The 22,194-nt window shown below is 38.4% G+C and overlaps 1 protein-coding gene and 1 long non-coding RNA gene across 10 annotated transcripts in view; one reads left to right on the top strand and one right to left on the bottom strand.

Moving 5' to 3' along the window:
- Positions 1 to 2,063: 2,063 nt before the first annotated feature.
- The window catches only part of col5a1 (procollagen, type V, alpha 1), a 124,523-nt gene continuing 104,392 nt past the window's right edge, over positions 2,064 to 22,194 (bottom strand). The window contains exons 47-66 of the mRNA XM_073871494.1: positions 21,431 to 21,484; positions 21,234 to 21,341; positions 18,145 to 18,198; positions 17,937 to 18,044; positions 17,808 to 17,861; positions 17,658 to 17,711; positions 17,522 to 17,575; positions 17,383 to 17,436; positions 16,378 to 16,494; positions 16,137 to 16,181; positions 15,994 to 16,047; positions 15,696 to 15,803; positions 15,548 to 15,601; positions 15,379 to 15,414; positions 15,235 to 15,288; positions 12,880 to 13,141; positions 12,552 to 12,664; positions 11,994 to 12,062; positions 6,640 to 6,873; positions 2,064 to 4,496 (exon numbers count right to left, since the gene is read on the bottom strand). Of these exons, the coding sequence (XP_073727595.1) occupies positions 4,350 to 4,496; positions 6,640 to 6,873; positions 11,994 to 12,062; positions 12,552 to 12,664; positions 12,880 to 13,141; positions 15,235 to 15,288; positions 15,379 to 15,414; positions 15,548 to 15,601; positions 15,696 to 15,803; positions 15,994 to 16,047; positions 16,137 to 16,181; positions 16,378 to 16,494; positions 17,383 to 17,436; positions 17,522 to 17,575; positions 17,658 to 17,711; positions 17,808 to 17,861; positions 17,937 to 18,044; positions 18,145 to 18,198; positions 21,234 to 21,341; positions 21,431 to 21,484 (1,833 nt within the window). The 3' untranslated portion in view covers positions 2,064 to 4,349. The remainder of the gene's footprint in view (positions 4,497 to 6,639; positions 6,874 to 11,993; positions 12,063 to 12,551; positions 12,665 to 12,879; positions 13,142 to 15,234; positions 15,289 to 15,378; positions 15,415 to 15,547; positions 15,602 to 15,695; positions 15,804 to 15,993; positions 16,048 to 16,136; positions 16,182 to 16,377; positions 16,495 to 17,382; positions 17,437 to 17,521; positions 17,576 to 17,657; positions 17,712 to 17,807; positions 17,862 to 17,936; positions 18,045 to 18,144; positions 18,199 to 21,233; positions 21,342 to 21,430; positions 21,485 to 22,194) is intronic.
- LOC129423595 (uncharacterized) overlaps positions 16,490 to 22,194 on the top strand; it is a 28,149-nt gene continuing 22,444 nt past the window's right edge. For 6 of the 9 annotated variants that reach the window (XR_012371225.1, XR_012371231.1, XR_012371226.1 and 3 more), the window contains exons 1-2: positions 18,258 to 18,524; positions 21,411 to 21,477. This is a non-coding gene — a long non-coding RNA (uncharacterized lncRNA). The other 3 variants (XR_012371229.1, XR_012371227.1, XR_012371230.1) reach the window with 3 other exon arrangements.

Here is a 22,194-nt window from a genome sequence, read left to right on the forward strand (position 1 = left end):
AGTAAATTTGCCCAAAGTATATTGTTGAGTTTCAAAAGCATCTTAAAATATGTGTAAATATAACATTGGTCACCAAAAATCATTCAATTTGCTGAAACATAGAGACACTTGTGGCCAAATTAAGACTAAAAAAAAACCACAGTGGATAAAAACATCCCTAACAACAAATAAGGGGTAATACAGCATGATTGTTGGACATTTTGTCTTAACTTAATTTTATCATATTTGCCAAAAATTTGGTTAACTTAACTATTTTGTGTTGGGACTACATGAATGATTTTTGTTGATATTACAAAATGGGCAGTGGATCTGTATTTCTCAGCATGCTTTGCATGCAAGTGAATTTGGAGAGTAATTTTTTAATTAAATATTATTTTATTCACTTTCAAGTAAAGAGAAAGATGTGTTTAATGTTTGTTAATTTTATATTTTTATCATTTATTGTATACTTTTTGCACTGAAAAAAATAACTTATGCACACCTGTCCCACATGATTAAATGTTCTTAAAATTTAATTAACATTAATTAATTCATTTCAAGAAAACTTGATTCAATCATGTTGAACCGTAGTTCATTGTGGTTACCTTGGTGCAGACGAGTGTGGCTTGTGGTTAGGTTACAGGATGTGAGGGACTTAATGAACACTTAGGGGCGGTTTTCCAGACAGGGATTAGACTAGTCCTAGAATAAATGTAAGAGCTGTCCAAACTGACAACTACTTGCACTGATTATCTTAAAATACATCAGTGCCCTTTGTTTTGCCTCAAAATGCACACAAGTAATGTTTTAAGCAAGACATGTTTGTTAAAATTATTTATATTTCATAACTAAACTAAGGCCTAGTCCTTGAAAATGTAATCAGGATGAACCGGTGTCCACAAGTAATTTTTTTCAGTGCAAAAAATATACAATAAACAATAAAAATATAAAATAAACAAAAATGAAACACTAAAAATCTTTCTCTTTACTTAATATTTAATTTTAAAAAATTACTCTCCAAATGCATTTGCATACAAAGCATGCTGGGAAATACAGATCCACTGCCCATTTTGTAATATCAACCAAAATCATTTATGTAGTCCGTCCCAACACAACATAGTTAAAAAGCACCTACTGTCCGATTCACACTAACTTGTGTTTATGCTAAATTGTAATTGTACTTACTGACGTTTATCAAGTTAGTTCAACAAGAAATTGTTTGATTGAATGATCTTTAACAAACAGAACTCTTGTTAAACAGAACTAATAGTGCAGAAGTTTTTTGTGTATTGAACAAGTTATTTTATGACCAAACGTATCAAGATGGTGTAACAAAATGTATTCTATGCTTGTTGTAGATGTAAATGCATGTAAAAGTTTTCCTTAACTGAATTATGTTAATTTAACAAACTTTTTATGGGTACCACCATTTTTTTATATATGTGACCCTGGACCACAAAACCAGCCATAAGCGTTAATTTTTTTATTTGAGCATCATCTGAAAATCGCTTTTTAAGTTTTACTTGGCAACTGCATCAATTCACGAAATAGTTTTGATATATTTACAGACAGTAGGGTAGGAAATGTACAAAATATTTTCATGATCTTTACATAGTATCCTAATGATTTTTGGCATAAAAGAAAAATTGACAATTTTGACCCACACATATATCCGTGCGACTTAAGACTGGTTTTGTGGTCCAGGGTCACATTGTTTTGTACCTATTTCAAATTACGGTTCATGCTCTTGTGCTTTCATACCTGGCATTCATTTGCTGTTTCACTCTTCCATCTTTTACAGGTATCATCAGAGGACTCCATCAATACCTGGACCTATTGATACTAAGAGGGTGAACACACCAATCCATCTTAATGTATGTGATCTTTACATATTCATGTGCAATCTTGTGCATTTTTCCTTTCTACATCTGATGTGCATAACATGAAAGAGTGATCATCCTTAAATTTCACACATTTACAGTACATGACCCCTGCTGTATCACTACAAACATAAGATCAATAGCATAATCAAACGATATGTAACTGATTTCAAATATGTATTTATCAGATATAAAGAACACTACTGGTATCAATTAACATTTATTTTTAAATAATACAATAAATATACTACAAAGGAACATGGGCTTTAGTAGAGCGTTACAACAATCATCGCTCTCGCTCCATTTCACAATGAAGGACAGGCCCGTTTTCATCGATCACTTCAAGTCTAGATCATAATACGGCCAAACTGGGGAAAGAAAGAAACATTAAGAGAAAAAGCTTAACAATTTCATGCATACAGAAAAGTTTTAATGCTTCAAAAGACATACAAAGATGGGTGGACACAGAAAACTTGAATTTATTGACACCAGTATCTCATCTATTTGCTCGTACACAGGTTTGACTCAAAACAAACAAACAAACATTACAAAGACAAAAACAAATAAGAATAAACTTTATTGGCAGCATCACTGCTTGTTTTTAAATGTACAGAAGAATTAGTTGATCATTTTTATTGTTTATCGAACTGGATTGTTCATCTGCATTTCCAATCGTCTTTAAAGAAATATTTCAAGTCATGTTTAAAAATTAAAGAGCAAGATTTTGCAGGTCTAGTGGTCAAAAGCGAAAGGCACGAAGGAAGCTTTTAGTGGCAAAAGATGCAGAATAGCATTGGACTTTACATGAATAAAAGGGTGGCTCTATTCAATTCAACATTTTTGTGAAGTATTATGTGTGCATCAAAGCAACGTAATAGTACCTAGCAAAAATTTGTAATTTACAACATAATTTTGATTCTTGATATTAAAAACTGAGAACTATCTTCGGAGGAAAAGCTGAAATTGGCAGAAAAAATCATTAAACTATTCATTGCTTTGCATAAGCGTTATAAGTAAGAGATATCCTCCATTAAGATATTCACAGAGTCCCAAACCAATTTTCCAGAGCTATCCGAACTGTTTAAAGTTTTAATATGTTAAACGTTTGAGGTGAAAGCTGTTCCATTGCACTGATTTCCATATAGGAAATGATACAAAAAATTCAAGCTCTCAGATGTGTTGTAACTAAACAACGGTAACACTTTACATTACAAAGCCCATTTTACACGCCGTTATAAATCATGGAAAATGAAACGAGCAGCTGGGCATTATAAGTCCATTGTACATCCAGCACAACGCAAGATGTTTGAGTCGGTAATCAGTAATATGAACATTGTAATGTAAAGTGTAAGTGCTTCAGAGGATCAGTACATCACTTTTCTCCACAAGTAATAGGAATTGAATCAGAGGAATGACATTCAAAGGCAAACATGTTTTCATTTATGACTGAATATGATTGTACGACATGCATAAAAATACTCCACCTCCCCACAAACAACCTAGGCAGAGACATAAGACGTGAAATTGCTTGGGAGTCGCCGCAGAGCCAAGTTCAATCAAAACAAACAAAAAACAGGAAAGGTATATATTTGTAGCACCACAGACAAAAGGAAATAGCACCTAGTTTACCGATATTGTGTTTCCTCAGTGTGACGGCCTGTACGTGTGAGATCAGACTCCCGTGCGAGCAAATCAATGCTGACTTTGTGGCCGCGTGCACTTTCTATCTTACGTTTATTGTCATTTAAAGCACAAAAGACGCCGTTCACATCTGCAATAAAACATTTTGTTATTAATTTCCTTTATTTTGTTGTCGTCTTCAGACCCTCTCATGCTTATCTTTATTTGGGGGTGTTTCAGATATCTGATACGTTAGTTGTTTTCTACTCTTTCCAAGCAGCTCTGTCCTTATCGCTCAATGGGTTCACATGCACGTTTTGAAGCCAGAGCCAAAAAAATCACTTCACCAGAAAAAAAAATATACAGAAAGTACTTACAAACATAGAAAAAATATTTATATATATTTATATATATAATCACCATTCCAGGGAATGGAAGACAAGTATGCACAAAAAACCAAAGCTTTGATGTGAATGTAAGGGAGGACAACATTAAACATAACCCCAGTAAACAAACAGACAAAACTATTTCTCGTACGTGAAACACGGAGAAGGGGTCTCCCCGCGTCGGAAATAAACCATTATAGCCCGTAGGAGTGGCATCACAGGGGGCGGGGCAGGGCGAAGACTCAGACAGGTGTAAAGTGGGCGGGGCTTGGAGATTTATGAGCGATGATCCAGTTTCAAAACTTGCATGTGATGAAGAGGGTACACAGAGGTTTTAATAACCCATTGTTTAGACATCCATTCTTTCTTCAAATTTGTTTTTTTTTTGGAAACACAAAACTTTACAAATATGTTGTCCTATTTCTTTCTTGTGTTTTGTTTCAGAGGAAATGAATATGTTTTCGCGTGTGCTCGGTGAGCAGTCTTAGCCGATGAAACAGGCCGGTCCGACCTCGAAGCCAAACTTCTGCGTCGCTCCGCCGAAATCGTTGAACATAATGTCAACAAACGGTACCTGCTCCACCTTTGGCGTGTTGATCTCAAGAATAGTCTTTTCGTAGCCCTTTTTCAACTACAAAGTAAAAGAAAAAGGAAATGTTATTATGTTATCTGACGAATCAATGCAACACTGTAGGACTGACAATTTTGTTACCGGGTCAGTGACGTGACGTTAATTATTGACGTATGGTTCAATTAAATGTAAAAGGGTTACAATTTCAAAATAAATTTGCAGATTGTTTGTAACTAGTATTTTTTATTAAAGGAAATATAAATATATTCATAAATAAATGTGGAATAAAATATAATCACCTAGTTTAGTTTAATATGATTTTTTTACATACATTTTCACATCATTTGTCCGTATGGTTCAATTAAATGTAAAAGGGTTAAAATTTCAAAATAAATTTCCAGATTACTTGCATATAATTTTCTTTTTTGAGGACCAAGTCTAAAATTTCTGGTTTTATTTCATTTTGAAAGAATATTTGGGGGATAATTGCAACAATGTGGTGTAACCGGTCTGTGTCAATTGGTGTAACTAGTATTTTTTTATTAAATGAAGATATAAATACATTCATAAATAAATGTGGAATAAAATATAATCATCTAGTTTAGTTTAATATGATTTTTTTACATACATTTTAACATCATTTGTCAAAGATTATTTAAAAAACAAAGCTGTTTTCAGCATATGTCCTGACAAATATTACAAAAAGGCATAAAATGTACATTTAGTAACAACTAATAAAATGTATTTTCGTGTGATATTTTAATTTTTATTTATTTTTTTGATGATTCCGCTTACATGCTATTAAGGTGGATAAAATATTTAATATTTCTCATTCTTTGTCACAATTGGCAGTTACACCATTTGACTTTTCAGGTCCATTCAGTCTTAACGTGACGTTAATTATTTTGTGTCCGTATGGTTCAATTAAATTTAAAAGGGTTAAAATTTCAAAATAATTTTGCAGATTACTTGCATACATTTTCTTTTTTGAGGACCAAGTCTAAAATTTCTGGTTTTATTTCATTTTGAAAGAATATTTGGGGGTTAATTGCAAAAATATCAATGTGGTGTAACCGCTCTGTGTCAATTGGTGTAACTATTTCTTTTTAAATGAAAATATAAATATATTCATAAAATTTTTTGGAAAAAGTATAATCATCTAGTTTAGTTTAATATGATTTTTTTACATACATTTTTACATCATTTGTAAAAAAAAAAAATTTAGAAAACAGAGCTGTTTTAAAGCATATGTCCTGACAAATATTACAAAAAGGCATAAAAATGTACATTTAGTAATAACTAATACAATTTATTTTTGTGTCATATTTTAAAGAGATTTTTTTTATGATGATTATGCTTACATGCCATTAAGGTGGATAATATATTTATTATTTCTCATTCTTTGTCACAATTGGCGGTTACACCATTTGAAATTTTCAGGTCCATTCAGTCTTAACATGACATTAATTATTTTGAAGGAATATTTGGGAGATAATTGTAAACCTGTCAGTGTGGTATAACCGGTCTGTGTCAATTGGTGTAACTAGTTTTTTTTTTATTAATATATTTATAAAAAATGTGGAATAAAATATAATCATCTAGTTTAGTTTAATGTGATTTTTTAACATACATTTTTACATCATTTGTCAAAGATTATTTAAAAAACAGAGCTTTTTTCAGCATATGTCAGGACAAATATTACAAAAACACATTAAAATTTACATTTAGTAATAACTAATAAAATGCATTTTTGTGTGATATTTTACATTTTTTATTATTATTATTATTTTTGATGATTATGCCATTAAGGTGGATCAAATATTAAATATTTCTCATTCTTTGTCGCAATTGGCGGTTACACCATTTGACATTTTCAAGTTCATTCAGTCTTAACTTTCATTAAAATTGTGCAAATGTAATAAAATCAATATAAATACTTTATGTGCATTGAAATATATCTGCTGCAAGTTTTTTAAAAATATTTTAGAATTTCTCATCTTCCCAACCCGTTTTTGTCACTGACCCTAATGCAAAAGCACATACTGTATGCATTAGCATTGGCATACAGGTTAAAGTATGTTTATGGCGATAGTTTGCATGAAATTATGGCATCAATAGCATGATATTTTCTTTTACTCATTCATATGAAAATGCTTTTTAAACTTTCTAAATGAATTTATTTCTCGTCAGGCCATGTGCTTACCGCACATCCGTCGACAGCGGCTCTGATGTACGGGTTGTTGTCGTATGACATCTCCTCATCGTTGGAGCCCAGGAAGCGGATGGCTTTGTCGTAAGAGTCCTGATCCTGGTCGTGCCAAGCCACAGACTGGTAACAGTTGTAGGTGATGTTCTGCCGTGCCGTGGCACTGAGTAAACGCAGGAACGTCATCTGGACAACACTGATCGGGTTTCCTTCTGCATCCACGTAAGAAAGCTACATCCACAAACAGAAAGAAGTCTGGTCTAGATAACAGCTAGATAAACGGCACCCAGAGATTCTGTTGAAAACTACACATCACACCCATTTGGTCTTATTGTACTTCAAGGTCAATGAATGCTGTTTTGGGGTTGGATTTATTCATATGTTCAAGCTAAAAACTTTTACCTTAAATTCTCATTTAAAGGTTCAAAGATGAATGTGGACAGTAAAATAATGACCCTGAAACTTTTTTTGGGGGGGGGTTGAAATCAAAATAGCTCACTGGATTGTTAATCTTCTCTATGATCTCTTGCTACTGAATGCTTTTGTGTTTCTGATAGCCATGCCACACTCTATTACCCATAATGCACCTGTGCAGTGGCTCTGTTTTTAGAGAGTTTGCATATAACTTATATATGCACAGATAAGATAATCTAATGGATAAAACACTTTTGTTTTACCATTTAAATAAAAATACAAAACTCTTCGAAACAGATCTGCTCTGCATGTTTTAAAAACAAAAACACATTCAGACATGGAGTATAATCTTATTTGAATGTTTCAGAGATTTCACTAATGCATTCAAATCAGTTGCTGTTTTATATGCAAATTCCCTTTGTGGTGTGACGCAACATTTGCATTACCAAAAATATGCAAACGTTTCGTTTCCATTCTTTTATTATACCAACCCGTGTTGAGAAGAAAACTCCATCTCCTCTGATCCACAAACACACACATATGTGACTGACTGAGAGAGTGAAGCGCATGCAGCATACATGCCACAACACATTACAGTATATACTTACGAGTAGGAGCACATGTTCTCATATTTACTGACCTTGCATGCATGTGTGGCTTTACACACATTTGTAAACTTGTACACAAATACTTGTGAGGACCACTGACATATATTATAGTACCGTGACTGAACCAAGGTAGAAATACAGTACTTTTAGTACCTAATAGTGAATTCAGTTTTAAAAGACCTATGTGTTCAAACAGTCAGAAATGTTGTCCTCACAAGCACAGTGAAACAAGTTACACAAATACTTTGTGCATGCAAACTCCCCACATCCATCCCCACCCTGGACACATTACCTCATGATTACAGCTGCATGTCAAGAGAGGCTGAACCCAGAAGCTCAGTGGGCAAACAGACACAGAACAGCTTCGTTCTAAACCTTAGTCAGCTGCCTTGTTATCAGCTGTCTACTGATGCCTCACTGTCTACAGCTGCCTCGCTGTCACTTTCAAAATGCCACACTGCCTTTTTTTGGTCACTTTAAAAAAAGATTTTTATATTGCCAGGCAACCACTGAGGCTGCTGTCCTGTCAATCATATATTGATGCATGAGTGCTCTTTTGCTGTTAACTGTCATATTAGCAGAAACTTTAAAAAGAGGATGCTTGCTCTGACCTTGATCGAGGGTTTGAGGAGAGAGTGAGTGACTGTAAACTTCCGTCACCACAACGCCTCTCCCCTCATTCGATTGGACAAACGTGAATGAAGTCGGGTGCTTTTGTGCTCTGAGCACTCCTTCAAAAATGCGTTGTGCGGCAGGTGGCAAAAAACAGAAGGCGTTCAGCGCATAACCAGAAAATCATTAAAAAAAGGTGCCTGCGACTGATATAAACATGTTCGGTGTGTTCTGCTGCCTCGCTGCTGCTTTACTGCCTACTACTGCCTCACTGTCAGTTGCCTCATTCTTGCCTTAGTGTCTATTGCTGCCTTGCTGTCTACAACAGCCTCGCTGTCAGCTGCATCACTGCTGCCTTGCTGTTTACTTTCAAAATGCTGCCTCACTGTCAGGTGTCTCACTTCTGCCTGAGTGTCTACTGCTGCCTCGCGCTGCTTTACTGCCTACTACTGCCTCACTGTCAGCTGCCTCACTCCTGGCTCAGTGTCTACTGCTATCTCACTGTCAGTTGTTGCCTTGCTGTCTACAACTGCCTTGCTGTTAGCTGCCTCGCTGCTGCCTTGTGGTCTACTTTCAAAATGCCTAAAATGCAGCCTTACTGTCAGGTGTCTCACTCCTGCCTTAGTGTCTACTGCTGCCTCATTTCTAATGCAGCCTCACTGTCAGCTCTCTACTGCTGCCTCACTGTCAGGTGTCTACTGCTGCCTTGCTGTTAGCTGCCTCACTGCTGCCTTGCAGTCTACTTTCAAAATGCCTAAAATGCAGCCTCACCGTCAGGTGTCTCGCTCCCGCCTTATTGTCTACTGCTGCCTTACTGTCAGGTGTCTCACTCCCGCCTTATTGTCTACTGCTGCCTCACCGTCAGGTGTCTCACTCCCGCCTTATTGTCTACTGCTGCCTCACCGTCATGTGTCTCACTCCAGCCTTATTGTCTACTGCTGCCTCACCGTCAGGTGTCTCACTCCAGCCTTATTGTCTACTGCTGCCTCACCGTCAGGTGTCTCACTCCAGCCTTATTGTCTACTGCTGCCTCATTGTCAGCTGCCTCACTCCAGCCTTATTGTCTACTGCTGCCTCACTCATGCATCAGTGTCTACTACTGCCTCACTTCTGCCATGGTGACTACTGCTGCCTCACTGTCTACCACTTCCTTGTTGTCTACCACTACCTTGCGGTCTACCACTACCTCGCTGTCTACCACTGCCTCGCTGTCTACCACTACCTCGCTGTCTACTGCTGCCTCACTGTCTAACACTACCTCACTGTCTACCGCTGCCTCACTGTCTAACACTACCACGCTGTCTACCGCTGCCTCGCTGTCTACCACTACCTCGCTGTCTACCACTACCTCACTGTCTACCTCTACCTCGCTGTCTACCACTGCCTCGCTGTCTACCATTACCTCACTGTTTACCGCTGCCTCACTGTCTAAAACTACCTCACTGTCTACCGCTGCCTCGTTGTCTACCACTGCCTCGCTGTCTACCACTACCTCACTGTTTACCGCTGCCTCACTGTCTAAAACTACCTCACTGTCTACCGCTGCCTCGTTGTCTACCACTACCTCGCTGTCTACTGCTGCCTCACTGTCTAAAACTACCTCACTGTCTACCGCTGCCTCGTTGTCTACCTCTACCTCGCTGTCTACTGCTGCCTCACTGTCTAAAACTACCTCACTGTCTACCGCTGCCTCGTTGTCTACCACTACCTCGCTGTCTACTGCTGCCTCACTGTCTAACATTACCTCGCTGTCTACCGCTACCTCGCTGTCTACCGCTGCCTCACTGTCTAACACTACCTCACTGTCTACCGCTGCCTCGTTGTCTACCTCTACCTCGCTGTCTACCACTGCCTCCCTGTCTACCACTACCTCACTGTCTACCGCTACCTCACTGTCTAAAACTACTTCGCTGTCTACCGCTGCCTCGTTGTCTACCACTACCTCACTGTTTTCCGCTGCCTCACTGTCTAAAACTACCTCGCTGTCTACCACTGCCTCGTTGTCTAACACTACCTCACTGTCTACCGCTGCCTCGTTGTCTACCTCTACCTCACTGTGTACCACTGCCTCACTGTTTAAAACTACCTCACTGTCTCCCGCTGCCTCACTGTCTAACACTACCTTGCTGTCTACCGCTGCCTCGCTGTCTACCACTGCCTCGCTGTCTACCACTACCTCGTTGTCTACCACTACCTCGTTGTCTACTTCAGCCTCACTGTCTACCACTTCCTTGTTTTCTACCACTGCCTTGCTGTCTACCGCTACCTGGCTGTCTACCGCTACCTTGCTGTCTACAGCTTCCTCGCTGTCTACCCCTGCCTCGCTGTCTACCACTACCTCGCTTTCTACCACTACCTCGCTGTCTACCACTACCTCGCTGTCTACCACTACCTCGCTGTCTACCGCTACCTCGCTGTCTACCGCTACCTCGCTGTCTACCGCTTCCTCGCTGTCTACCCCTGCCTCGCTGTCTACCACTACCTTGTTGTCTACTACTGCCTTGCTGTCTACCACTACCTCGCTGTCTACCACTACCTCGCTGTCTACCACTTCCTTGTTGTCTACCACTTCCTCGCTGTCTACCACTACCTCGCTGTCTACCACTACCTCGCTGTCTACCACTACCTCGTTGTCTACTGCAGCCTCACTGTCTACCACTTCCTTGTTGTCTACCACTGCCTTGCTGTCTACCACTACCTTGTTGTCTACCACTTCCTTGTTGTCTACCACTGCCTTGCTGTCTACCACTACCTTGTTGTCTACCACTGCCTTGCTGTCTACCGCTACCTCGCTGTCTACCGCTTCCTCGCTGTCTACCGCTTCCTCGCTGTCTACCGCTTCCTCGCTGTCTACCGCTTCCTCGCTGTCTACCCCTGCCTCGCTGTCTACCACTACCTCGCTGTCTACCGCTACCTCGCTGTCTACCGCTGCTTCACTGTCTACTGCTGTCTCACTGCATACTGCTTCTTCGTTGCCAGCTGCCTGACTGGAACTATGTGGAACTATTTTCAATAATTAAAAAAATATATTTGCTTGACTCCGGTCACCGGGTTCGTGAAAAAAACAATCAATGCTGTGCAAAGATTTTGCCCTAAATTAAAAATTTCATAAGGCTTCATTTTGATGCCTGCTGCTCCGACTAGCAAAAATATGCCACCTAAAATGCAATCTACATTATGTAGAAGGCTCACTAGGGTTTAGACCAAAGCTAACGAGTGTGTCCAAAATCATGTGTTTATAGACGAGACAGATTCCATAAGTCAGACCTCTCCCCGCAAAATCTCAAAAATCTACAAATTGATGTTACGTTTGGCTAGTGTGATTGTTTGATGGGGTTTACTGTACATCTGTAAATGTTTTTGCTGTCGTTCCTACGGCAAGAGACTGACTCATGGCCCTGCCTACAGCCCTCAGATTACCCGTAAATCTGAGCAAAAACACACGTTTTCTGCCGTTCTGATGATGACCATGCCCTGGCGCAAACAGACCTGACAAGCATGCAGAAGCGCAGGCCTCCAGAGACAGAACCCAGATCCTCAGAACCACAGAGGATCGGTGGAACCTCGGGCCCGTTCTCTCATGCACTCCTACTTACCATTGACCCTCTCTTGTAGCGACTATACCATGTGCCCGGACTGTCTTTGGGCCAGCGAGCCATTTTGCTCTGTAAAACAGAAGACTATTTCAGGAGGACTAGGAAAAGGAGTAACTCTTACCAGTTTACCACGTTTGAATTCACTGAACCACGACCCTGGACTCTCCTTCACCCAGGAGGTGAGCCTGGCCTGCACACCACAGCGGAAGAGAGAGAGAGAGTTAAATAGAGTCCATGCCGAAAAGAAACGTGAGGGGGGGTAAATACAGTATGCTGGTTCGGATATCAAACAACATACATATTAAAAACAACAAATAAATAAAAAGTGAATTCTGCATCCAGTGTGAAGGTCCACAGGGACCTTGTGCTTTCCATTTGAAAGCTCGTGCTGAGATAAACCTGTGAAGGAACATAAATGTGGTTTGTTTGTGAGAATCACCTTCACACCCTACTGAGTGATTCTTCATCAGCGAAGCTGAAGAGCTATGAAATGAGAATCGTAATTAAATCAAGATTGGATATTTTTATCACATGATTACGCTCGAGCTTTTCACTGCGATTTCAAAAACACGTTACTCTGGAGAATTTCCTTTTGATCTGCAACGCTTTAAAGCTTAGATCTCTGTGTCTGGGACGTCAGCGTGTTTTGTTGAGTAACAGTCAGGAGAATATTTCTTACCCCTTCGCTCTTCTTATCAGGAAATATGCAGCTCTCCCCGCCAGCTGTGAAATTACAGTACACTTTAAACGAGTCTCTGGAACAGCCCTGGTTTGGATCGACCCAGTATTCACCTACAAAACACACAGAATGGGTGAATCGTGATGAAAATGCATTTATAAGGACTGCATGTACACACGTGATCAGTTTAATAACACACAAATTCATTCCAGAGCATCAAAACATTTAAGAGTGCAAGCTTAAAGCTGGAACTTTAAAAGAGGTGTGCAAATAAAACACTTAGAAATCGTAAATTGTGTGTGCGTGATAGAGGGAATGACACGCTCACCATCTGGGAAATCTGGGTGGCACAGCTGTAAGTCTTTGCAGGTACGGGCGGGGTTAGTCTGCGTGCCCAGCGGGTGCTTCATCTGTTCAATTTCCAGTTTGAGAGAGTTCAGAGAGCCAAAGATCTCCTCCATACCATCCTCATAGTCTTTGTAGTTGGCATCTGCAGCGTCGTCCATCATCTGGCTTGCATCGATGTTCCTCTTTGCCCGTTTTGGGCTGGAAAGAATAGGCAGAGGGTGGATGACATCACCGGGTGGACCCTACAGAAGAAAATTAAGTTTATATTAATGTGGCATTACATGACTCTTTCTATGAGATCTGGAGCATCGAAGTTTAATTTCAATCTTTGACATGACCTTACTCAGTCATTACATCATATACGAGAAGTGGGTTTTCACAGACTGGGTCTCACATATAAAGAGTAAACCAAAAAAAACTGAAACGGCGCTTATCCCTATAAAATAAAACTCGCCAGAACATTTTCGAGTGGTTGCTAAAGTGTTGCTATGCATTTTCCAAAGGGGTTTTGAGCGGCCTTAATGTATTTACATTTACACATTTGCATTTTATCTAAAAAGTAGTTTTACAGTTTAGATATACAGTTTTTATCACTCTGTGTGATCCCGGGGTTCGAACCTATAACCTTTTGTGCTACAATGCAATGCTTTACCACTTATAGGACCACAAACTAGACCATAGATATGTGAGGCATCTTTCTAGGGGTTTGTTAGCACTGTGCTCCCCAGGTGAAAAAGAAGTACACTTCTATAGTGTACTTAAAGTGCTCTAATTTTTTACTTTATGTACTAAAAATTCTTCGATAGTACTTCTTAAGAACATCTAAGTGTACTTCTCTGTGCTATTTTGAGACACCATGAATATGTGCTAAAAATGTATTTAAAAAGTGTATTAAGGTACGACTTGTAGTAAACTTGAGCCCATCTTTGTATGAAAGTTTAATACAAGTGTTAACTACTATAAATGGGTCAATGACGTGATGTAATTATTTTGTGTCCGTATGGTTCAATTAAATGTAAAAGGGTTAAAATTTCAAAATAAATTTGCAGATTACTTATATATTTTCTTTTTTGAGGACCATGTTTAAAATTTATGCTTTTATTTCATTTTTAAAAAAATATTTGGGGGATAATTTAAAAAATGTCAATGTGGTGTAACCGGTCTGTGTCAATTGGTGTAACTAGTACCTTTTAATTGAAAATATAAATATGATCAAACACATCATCTAGTTTAGTGTAATTTGATTTTTTTTTACATACATTTTACATAGTTTGTCTTAGATTATTTAGAAAACAGAGCTGTTTTCAGCATATGTCAGGACAAATTGAAAAAACGCATTAACATTTACATTTAGAAATAACTTTAAAAAAAAAATTAAAATGATTATTATTTATTTTTTATTTGTTATTACACTTGCATGCCATCAAGGTGGATAAAGTATTTAATATTTCGCATTCTTTGGCGCAATTGGCGGTTACACCATCTGACATGTTCAGGTCCATTGTTAACTTTCATAAAAATGGTGCAAATGTAATTTAAATAAAATTAACATAAATACACTATGTGCATTGAAATAAACCTGATGCATGCTTTTTTCTTTGATGCGTGCTTTTAAAACTTTTGAATTTCTCATCTTGCACAAACTGTTTTTGTCACTGACCCAAATAAATTTTTTAATACAGAAATAATATGTTAAAAGCGCATTTTAGTTCATATTCATGGTTTCCCAAAATAGCATAAATAAGTACACTTAAATAATCTAAAGAAGAACTTTTTAGTATATTAAGTTCAAAATTAGTGCGTGAATAATGGCACTTTAAATACACTAAGGAAGTGTACTACTTTTTCACCTGGGTCATGCAGGTGATAGGAGTTTGAATATTGATCCCAACATTGCCTGATCATCCCTTGCTCTTCACCTAATAATTTCCTGCCTTATCTTTCTCTTCCTTATAAATACAAGTTGTAAAATGACCAAAAGAAAAAGTAGAAAATGCTGTACTGTAATACTGTAAGCTCTTGCTCTTTCCACATTTAAACAATTAGGAAAAACTACTAATTTAAAAACTTCTCTCTTTGACCTCCGGCTCTTTTACCCAAAATAGAAAGATATACACATCTGTGGATATTAAAAATCAGGTTTTCCCAAAAAGCAATATCCACTGAATCTCACAAAGGTACCCAAATAAAGCAAATAAACAGCAGATTCAGTTCACATCATAAGATTATGCCTGTAGTTATATAAGAACTCTTGCAGAATAATTCATTTAAATGTTTTCTCAAAGCAAAATAAATCATTTATGTGTTTGATGTGCAGTTTTGTTCTGTTACATACTGGAGGTCCAGGAGGTCCCGGATGTCCAGATTCTCCCTTCGGACCAGTTTGACCCTACAGAGGCAGAAGAAGAACTGGATTTTGACAAGGGGCACAACAAAAAGACAAACATCAAAGCTGATGTAAGATTCAAAAATAACTTACACTTGATCCTTTAGCACCTTTAGGACCAGGAGGACCCTAAATAAAATGTAATAAAAAAATTAGAAATGAGTTTTAAATATGGTCACATAAAAAAAACATTAATATTTTAATAGCTTTTCTTTATGAATGTAGGGCCTTAAAATTTTCAGAGAAGTGTCAGACACAGTACCGGAAGTCCAGGAGGTCCGATCGGTCCAAGGGGTCCAGAGGGTCCAGAAATACCCTTAAGAAGAGGGCACACACATAGAGTTTATAAAGCCTGCTTTACTTAAATATCAAACTAATATATATCCTTGATATATATGTGTGTGTCGTACATTGTCTCCTTTAGGTCCGGAAGCACCCTGTGGACCAGGCAGACCCCGGTCACCCTTCTCGCCCTGCTCTCCTGGAGGTCCAATAAGTCCAATCAGACCAGGATGACCCTGAAAAACCACACAGCTGTTATAAACGTATTCATTCATAATCAATACTGCCAGACATCGACGAATCTACTGAACATATGAATAATTATAACAGCGCCAAACACTTTAGTAAAACATATCGATGAACAGTCGCCTTAGAGGAACTTTTAAATAATTCAACATGACCTGATGATGAATTCGCTTTTCTCACCTTTTCACCTTTAACACCAGTATCTCCCTTCAAACCAGGTAAACCAGGAGGACCCTAAAAGAGAGAGAGGGAGTATATTTCAGACACAGCTTATTTTTAATAAGTTTAATAAACAGATCCTGAGAGGAATGTCATGTCCGTACCATCGGCCCAGGAGGTCCATCGGGTCCAGGGGAACCAGGTAGTCCTTGTTCTCCCTAAACCAGAACCATCATACATTACAGTAGTGTTTAAATAATCTGATCATAATCATTATTTCAGATTACTGCAATGAGAATTAAAAAAGTGATAAAAAACCGTAACAGCTCTAAGAACCGATTAAAATTTATTTATTTATTTATGTATCTAGCACAGATTCTGACATTAATATTTGATAATACCAGGTTGTTCTCCCACTGGACCGGGAACTCCTCTCAGACCCTCAGGACCAGGCTTTCCAGGAGCTCCCTGAGGTCCAACCGGACCCGTCTTTCCAGCCGGACCCTCCAGACCAGATTCACCCTGAAACACAAAGATAAAGACGCAACATATGACGTTGTTATACACGAATATAAACAGAACCTGCATGTGGGTGATTCTCATGAAATCCAGACTTATAAGGTGTCCAGCATCAGATTTTTTTTTTTGCACATATAAGATTATGGTCTCAATTACCATTATTTTTAGAGGATTTAAAAAAAATAAAAAAAAAATTCCTATAAAATTATTTATATTTTTTTAGATTATCATTAAAAAATTATCATTACCGCAACATGACATTACATTAAATATATGCATTTACAAATTCATGTTTCGGTAATGAGAACTAAAAAGTTGTCTAGGTACTATGACAAACAAAATTTCAATTTTTATCTGGAAAGAAAAAATGAGAACCGCTTACCTGGTAGCCATCTTGAGTGTCACAGTCAATTATGTCCCTTCCAACAATTTTTTTTAAATGTTAGTTTCTTAAGGGCTTAAACATTGATTGAAAATTGTTGCGGAGGATGAGAAATTTGGTCTTGGACACATTTATATTCCTTATTATTGTCTCTACATTTACTAATGATCACCAAATACCAAATAAAAAAATGTTTTTTACTGTAAATGTTTATAGTATAACATGCACTGAAGTTTTTAATTTTTTAATTATAAATATTTCCATGTCAAAGAACCCAAATCCAGTCATGGACACGTTGCGGTAATGAAAATGTTCCCCTTAAATGTGGAAAAAACTACAACATTGGTTTGTATGATCATTTGAAATCATCTGCAAAATAATAAATGAAGAGATGTTTGTAACTGTATGCTTATTATTTTGATAGCATTTACTTTTATTATCAAAATGTTTCATGACACCTCATAAGTCTAATTTCGCGAGAATCACCCATGTGTGAGTTTGTTTGTTACCTTGGCACCCTTCTCTCCCTGTCTTCCTTCAGGTCCAGCAGGTCCAGGAGGTCCCTGAGCGGGGAAAATAAGAACAAGACTAAGACTAACATCTATATGGTTCTGTCTATCGAAATATTGTATAGATTTAATCACTAACTCTCTTTCCTGGAGGACCGGTGGGCCCAGTTTCACCAGTTGGTCCAGGGGAACCCTATAACAAACAAACACATTTGACACAGTCATATATGTGCAGCCAAAAGCTGAGATGCTGACTGATATAGATGCATACTCACCGGCTGACCAGCTTCTCCATCATCTCCCTTATCTCCAGCAGCCCCATCCAAACCCTGTGAGAGGAGGATAGTGTAAGTGATGTCACTACCCACAGCAAACTCTTACTTAATGCCCAGTCAAGCATTATCTACATTCATAGCAAGACTTACAGGTGGCCCAGGCTCTCCAGGAGGACCAGGATCACCAGGGAATCCACTCGGACCCTGAAAAAAAAACAGATGCATTATATAAGATGCATTATTAAGCATCAGAGTCTATATAGATGTGGTGAAACGTACAGGACTTCCTTTAGGACCATCATCTCCGGGTGGTCCTTTTGGACCAGGAGGACCAGCGGAACCAGCAGGTCCAGATTCTCCCTTCTCTCCTCTTTCTCCTCTTGGACCCTAACGTACACAGACACATGCAGATAAGCATTTTCTCTATGTCCGGCAGACTTAAATTACTCAATAACTTATTGTAAGTCAAATGTGTTTTGTGTCATACCAGAGGGCCAACATCTCCTTGTTGACCCGGTTCTCCTGGTTCTCCAGAATCACCCTACAGAAAAGAGAAAAAGATGGTGAATGATGTGGCTGTAAACTAAGGTTAATATTAAATACTCTCTCTATCTCTCTCTTTAACAGAGTTTTTCTCTACTGGACAGAAGAGCAGTTCAGCATCATTATTCATTGTCACGTCAGCAAAACTGCCACGCTTTCTGAAAATCTCGTACTGAATGACAAACGGCACCACATCAATATTTCAACATACTGCAATCTAGTGGACACATGACAATCACCAGTCAGCAATCACAACATCGAATGCACCCTGACGCCTTCAAATCAGTTATGCTTTTATCCAAAATGACTCATGGTGTATTCAAGGTATGCAATTTCTTACAACGTATGAGTGTTTCTGAATGGTGCGTGATCATGCCAAATACACTAGCACATGTTCATGTTTCAGGTGGTTGCTATGAAGTTATAGGTGTTCTGTACTTGTGTCCCGGGTCCGTTCTTTAATGTGAGCTCACTGGATTGTCCCAATTTGAAGGCTGCGACCTTCGAAGGACGTATTTAAAGACCGATTGCGTTACAGCAGCGCGACTTAAGGCTAGTAAGACCGTCCCAAATCGAAGGATGCTTAAAATGAAGCTTCAGAATGCGTCCTTATTTCTCTGGGCTGCTAAGGATAGAACTAATGGATCCTTTACTGCCAAGGCTATCTCAAGATTCGTTGCACGCCTGTAACAGCTGAATATAATAGCTGGATATTATAAAATAAATATTTAAAACATTTATTAAATAACAGTGTGTATTTAGCAGAAAAAAGTTTCTTGTCACTGTTTTAGTATTATAAGTTATGTTTTGTATTAATGTTAATCTCAGTATTTTTCTAAGTTTGACTCATTTAATATACTGTCGGTTAGTTTAATCTAGTGATGCACCGATGTATCGGCCCCCGATATTTATCGGCCGATTTTTGATGAATTTGAAACCATCGGCATATCAGCAACAACACGAGAAAGGCAGATACCGATTGTTTATTAATTAACCGCATAAAGGCAATGAGTTGTCTGTTGCATAATCGAGTATTTTTAACAATAATTATCAAAATAATTAAATACTTCCTAAAACAAAATAAGTTGTGTAAATTATAGTTTGTCAGACATGCGATGAGGGAAAAAAATAATAAATCACGTAGTTAATCACGCGAGATTACTCATTCACATGATTCATGCGGTCTAGAGTATTTCGGGAAAATGTCTGCGGTCTGGGCTCAAAATCTCAGATAAAGACCAAAAAATCGCCATTTCCAACGAGTGTTCTGCAGAAATATCAAGAGGAGGTAGTATTGTATACAAGTGTTTAATATCGGTACCGGCATCGGTATCGGCAGAAGTTGTCTGTTTAAATCAGTATCGGCCCAAAAAATACTATCGGTGCATCCCTAGTTTAATCTACATTATATTAATTAATAAAAAATATTAATTTATTAAAAAAATATGACACGTTGGTCATATACAGCAGGTGCGTAATTTAAAAGTGAAAGTAAAATGTGCAGGTCTGCATACGCATTAATAAGCCCCTCCCACACGGTGATACCGGTATCACCGGGTTTGTCAAGCGCTGATTAACCGGTGGGAAAATTCTGTCATCTGTCTATCATTTTCACGTTAAACACCACATTGTTTAAATAGCAAATGCATTTGCGCCCAATTTTGCGCTCATGAGCGTTCTGGTCTGAAAACGAGGTGTGTTCAGGCGCATTGTTGGTTGTTGTTTTGAGACAACTAAAATAGACTACACCATTGACCAACTAAAACCTGGACTAAAGTCTATGGCGCAATAGTGTTTTTGATATTTAATGAGCGCGTTAGAACAAAACACACTCATTACTCATTAGGAGAATAGGAACAACCCCTTTAGGCCGTGCGCTTTGCGCATAAACTATTTTGCCTGTCATTAATTAGCAAAAGTGGGTTCGGACACGCCTGTTTAGGCCATGCGCATTAGACCATGTGCTTAGATCGTTAAAATAGGGCCCTGAGTGATTGCCTTCTGAGGTCGCATCCACAGCTTATAAGGGAAGTTCATTTAAGATAATTTTCCAGACCGATAACCGCAGCTTGTTAACCAAACATAACCATTAACTGATAAAATAATACGCGTCATTTACAGGCCATTCACAAATTAAGGATAGAAAAGTGGAGAAATGCATTGCTATGCACCGTGCGTTAACAATTTTTTTTTCTTTTAACTGATAATATAAATGAGCCATAAATTCTTACCTACGGTTAACGGTTAACCGGTCAATATGAACAGCCCTAGATTCGATTGCCTAATTCACTGTCACAGAAGGTGAACATCATACAGTACAGCATATCTAGTAGGAAAGTAGTGAAACGCTCCCTCATACGCGATGCCGTGATTCATGACCGTAGATGTATCAAATCAGTCACTTCGCTAACTTTAACACCCAAAAATCTCAGCGAACCTTCAAACAGGGCTGTGATTACACCCCATCGGTTTAACCTGACAACAAACATCACCTCTCTCTCTCTCTCTCTCTCTCTCTCTCTCTCTTTACACCTTATTGTCACTTCAGGTGGTTTTATGAGTGTGCACAGTGTGTATGCAGCTCTCTCTCTCTTTCTCTCTATCTCTCTCTCTTTCACAGCATCTGTTAACACCGTCTCAAGCTCTTATTCCATCATCTGTTACTGTAGACATCTCTTCTCTGTTTTCCAGGGTCATTTCTCTTAGCAAACTCCTCCGTGAACTTAAATGGGCCTTTGGTTCCATGGCTGAACGATTATATTCAATAATCTTGACAGCGGATGGCACTCAGTTGACCGAAAACGCTTTGTGTCTTTGTATTAAATTCACAGAGATGCCGACAAACAGCACAGGTTTTTTTCTGAACAGTAAAGTACTAAGCATAACACCCTGCGATTGTCAAATCATTCTGAAATATGGCAGCAAATGTGCATATCGCAGTATCCATAAAACAACCGTTTTAGCCAAATTGTTTTAATACTTCAAAAAATGTCAGACTAAGGGAGATAAGGAACGAAAAAGATGTTTCTGTACCTTCTCTCCCACTGCTCCTGGGTTTCCAATACCACCTGGAGGTCCCTGGGGTCCGTCGGCTCCTGGGGGTCCAGAGGGTCCTCGGGGTCCTGGTGGTCCAGGAGGACCCTGAGGAGGAGAGAGTAAATCCAGTTTAAATGTAATAACAAATTGTGTTTTATCTTTTTGATTTTATAGACAAATATGTTTGATCATACCATCTGACCGACATCACCGGTCTCTCCTTTCTCACCAGGTGGTCCAGGTAGGCCCTGCACACAAGCCATTAAAACCAGTTTAGACCAATATACAGTACGAAGCTTACTAAAAATCAATTTCAGGTAGATTGAACAGGGGAAAAAACATTAAGTCTCATTTTCACAAACCTGATCTGAACGACATTTATACAGTAGGTGGTTTGAAATAATCCCAAAATCAAATTTTGGGAAATCTGAACTCTTGGTCTGAACTCTCTGAGTAGTTTTTATTATATTACGTGTAGGGAATGTAACATCATCCACTAATCCACTTCACTCTCTCTTTCCCTAAATAGTAAAAGTATGCAGCTTTACCGCACAGCGAACAGTGAATAATCTCAGACACTTTGTGCATGGATATGTAAAATATAGTAATGGTGTGTTTTTTAGCTAAATCGCATTGCCTAAAAGTTAGTTATAGTTATATTAAAAGATTACTCTACTTCCTGGATTGCTCTCAAGGGTTTTTTTCCTCCTAGGATTTATTTCCCCTCCTGATTAAAAAAGCCAGCATTTTTTTTCTCCTAGGGGGTTTTTTCAACCCCTAGGGAGTCAGCTGACATTGGCTTAACTTAGCACCCTCTTCTATATGTTATTATACAATATTACTACACTCGCTATTACGATTTAATCTTAACCACTGTATTCTGCTGCTTTTGTTGTCCATTGATTTTTCTGTGTTTTCTCCTGCATCTCTTCATTTAAAGCTGCTTTGAAACAATTAA

This window comes from Misgurnus anguillicaudatus, chromosome 9 (assembly GCF_027580225.2).
Source record: "Misgurnus anguillicaudatus chromosome 9, ASM2758022v2, whole genome shotgun sequence".
Lineage (NCBI taxonomy): Eukaryota > Metazoa > Chordata > Actinopteri > Cypriniformes > Cobitidae > Misgurnus > Misgurnus anguillicaudatus.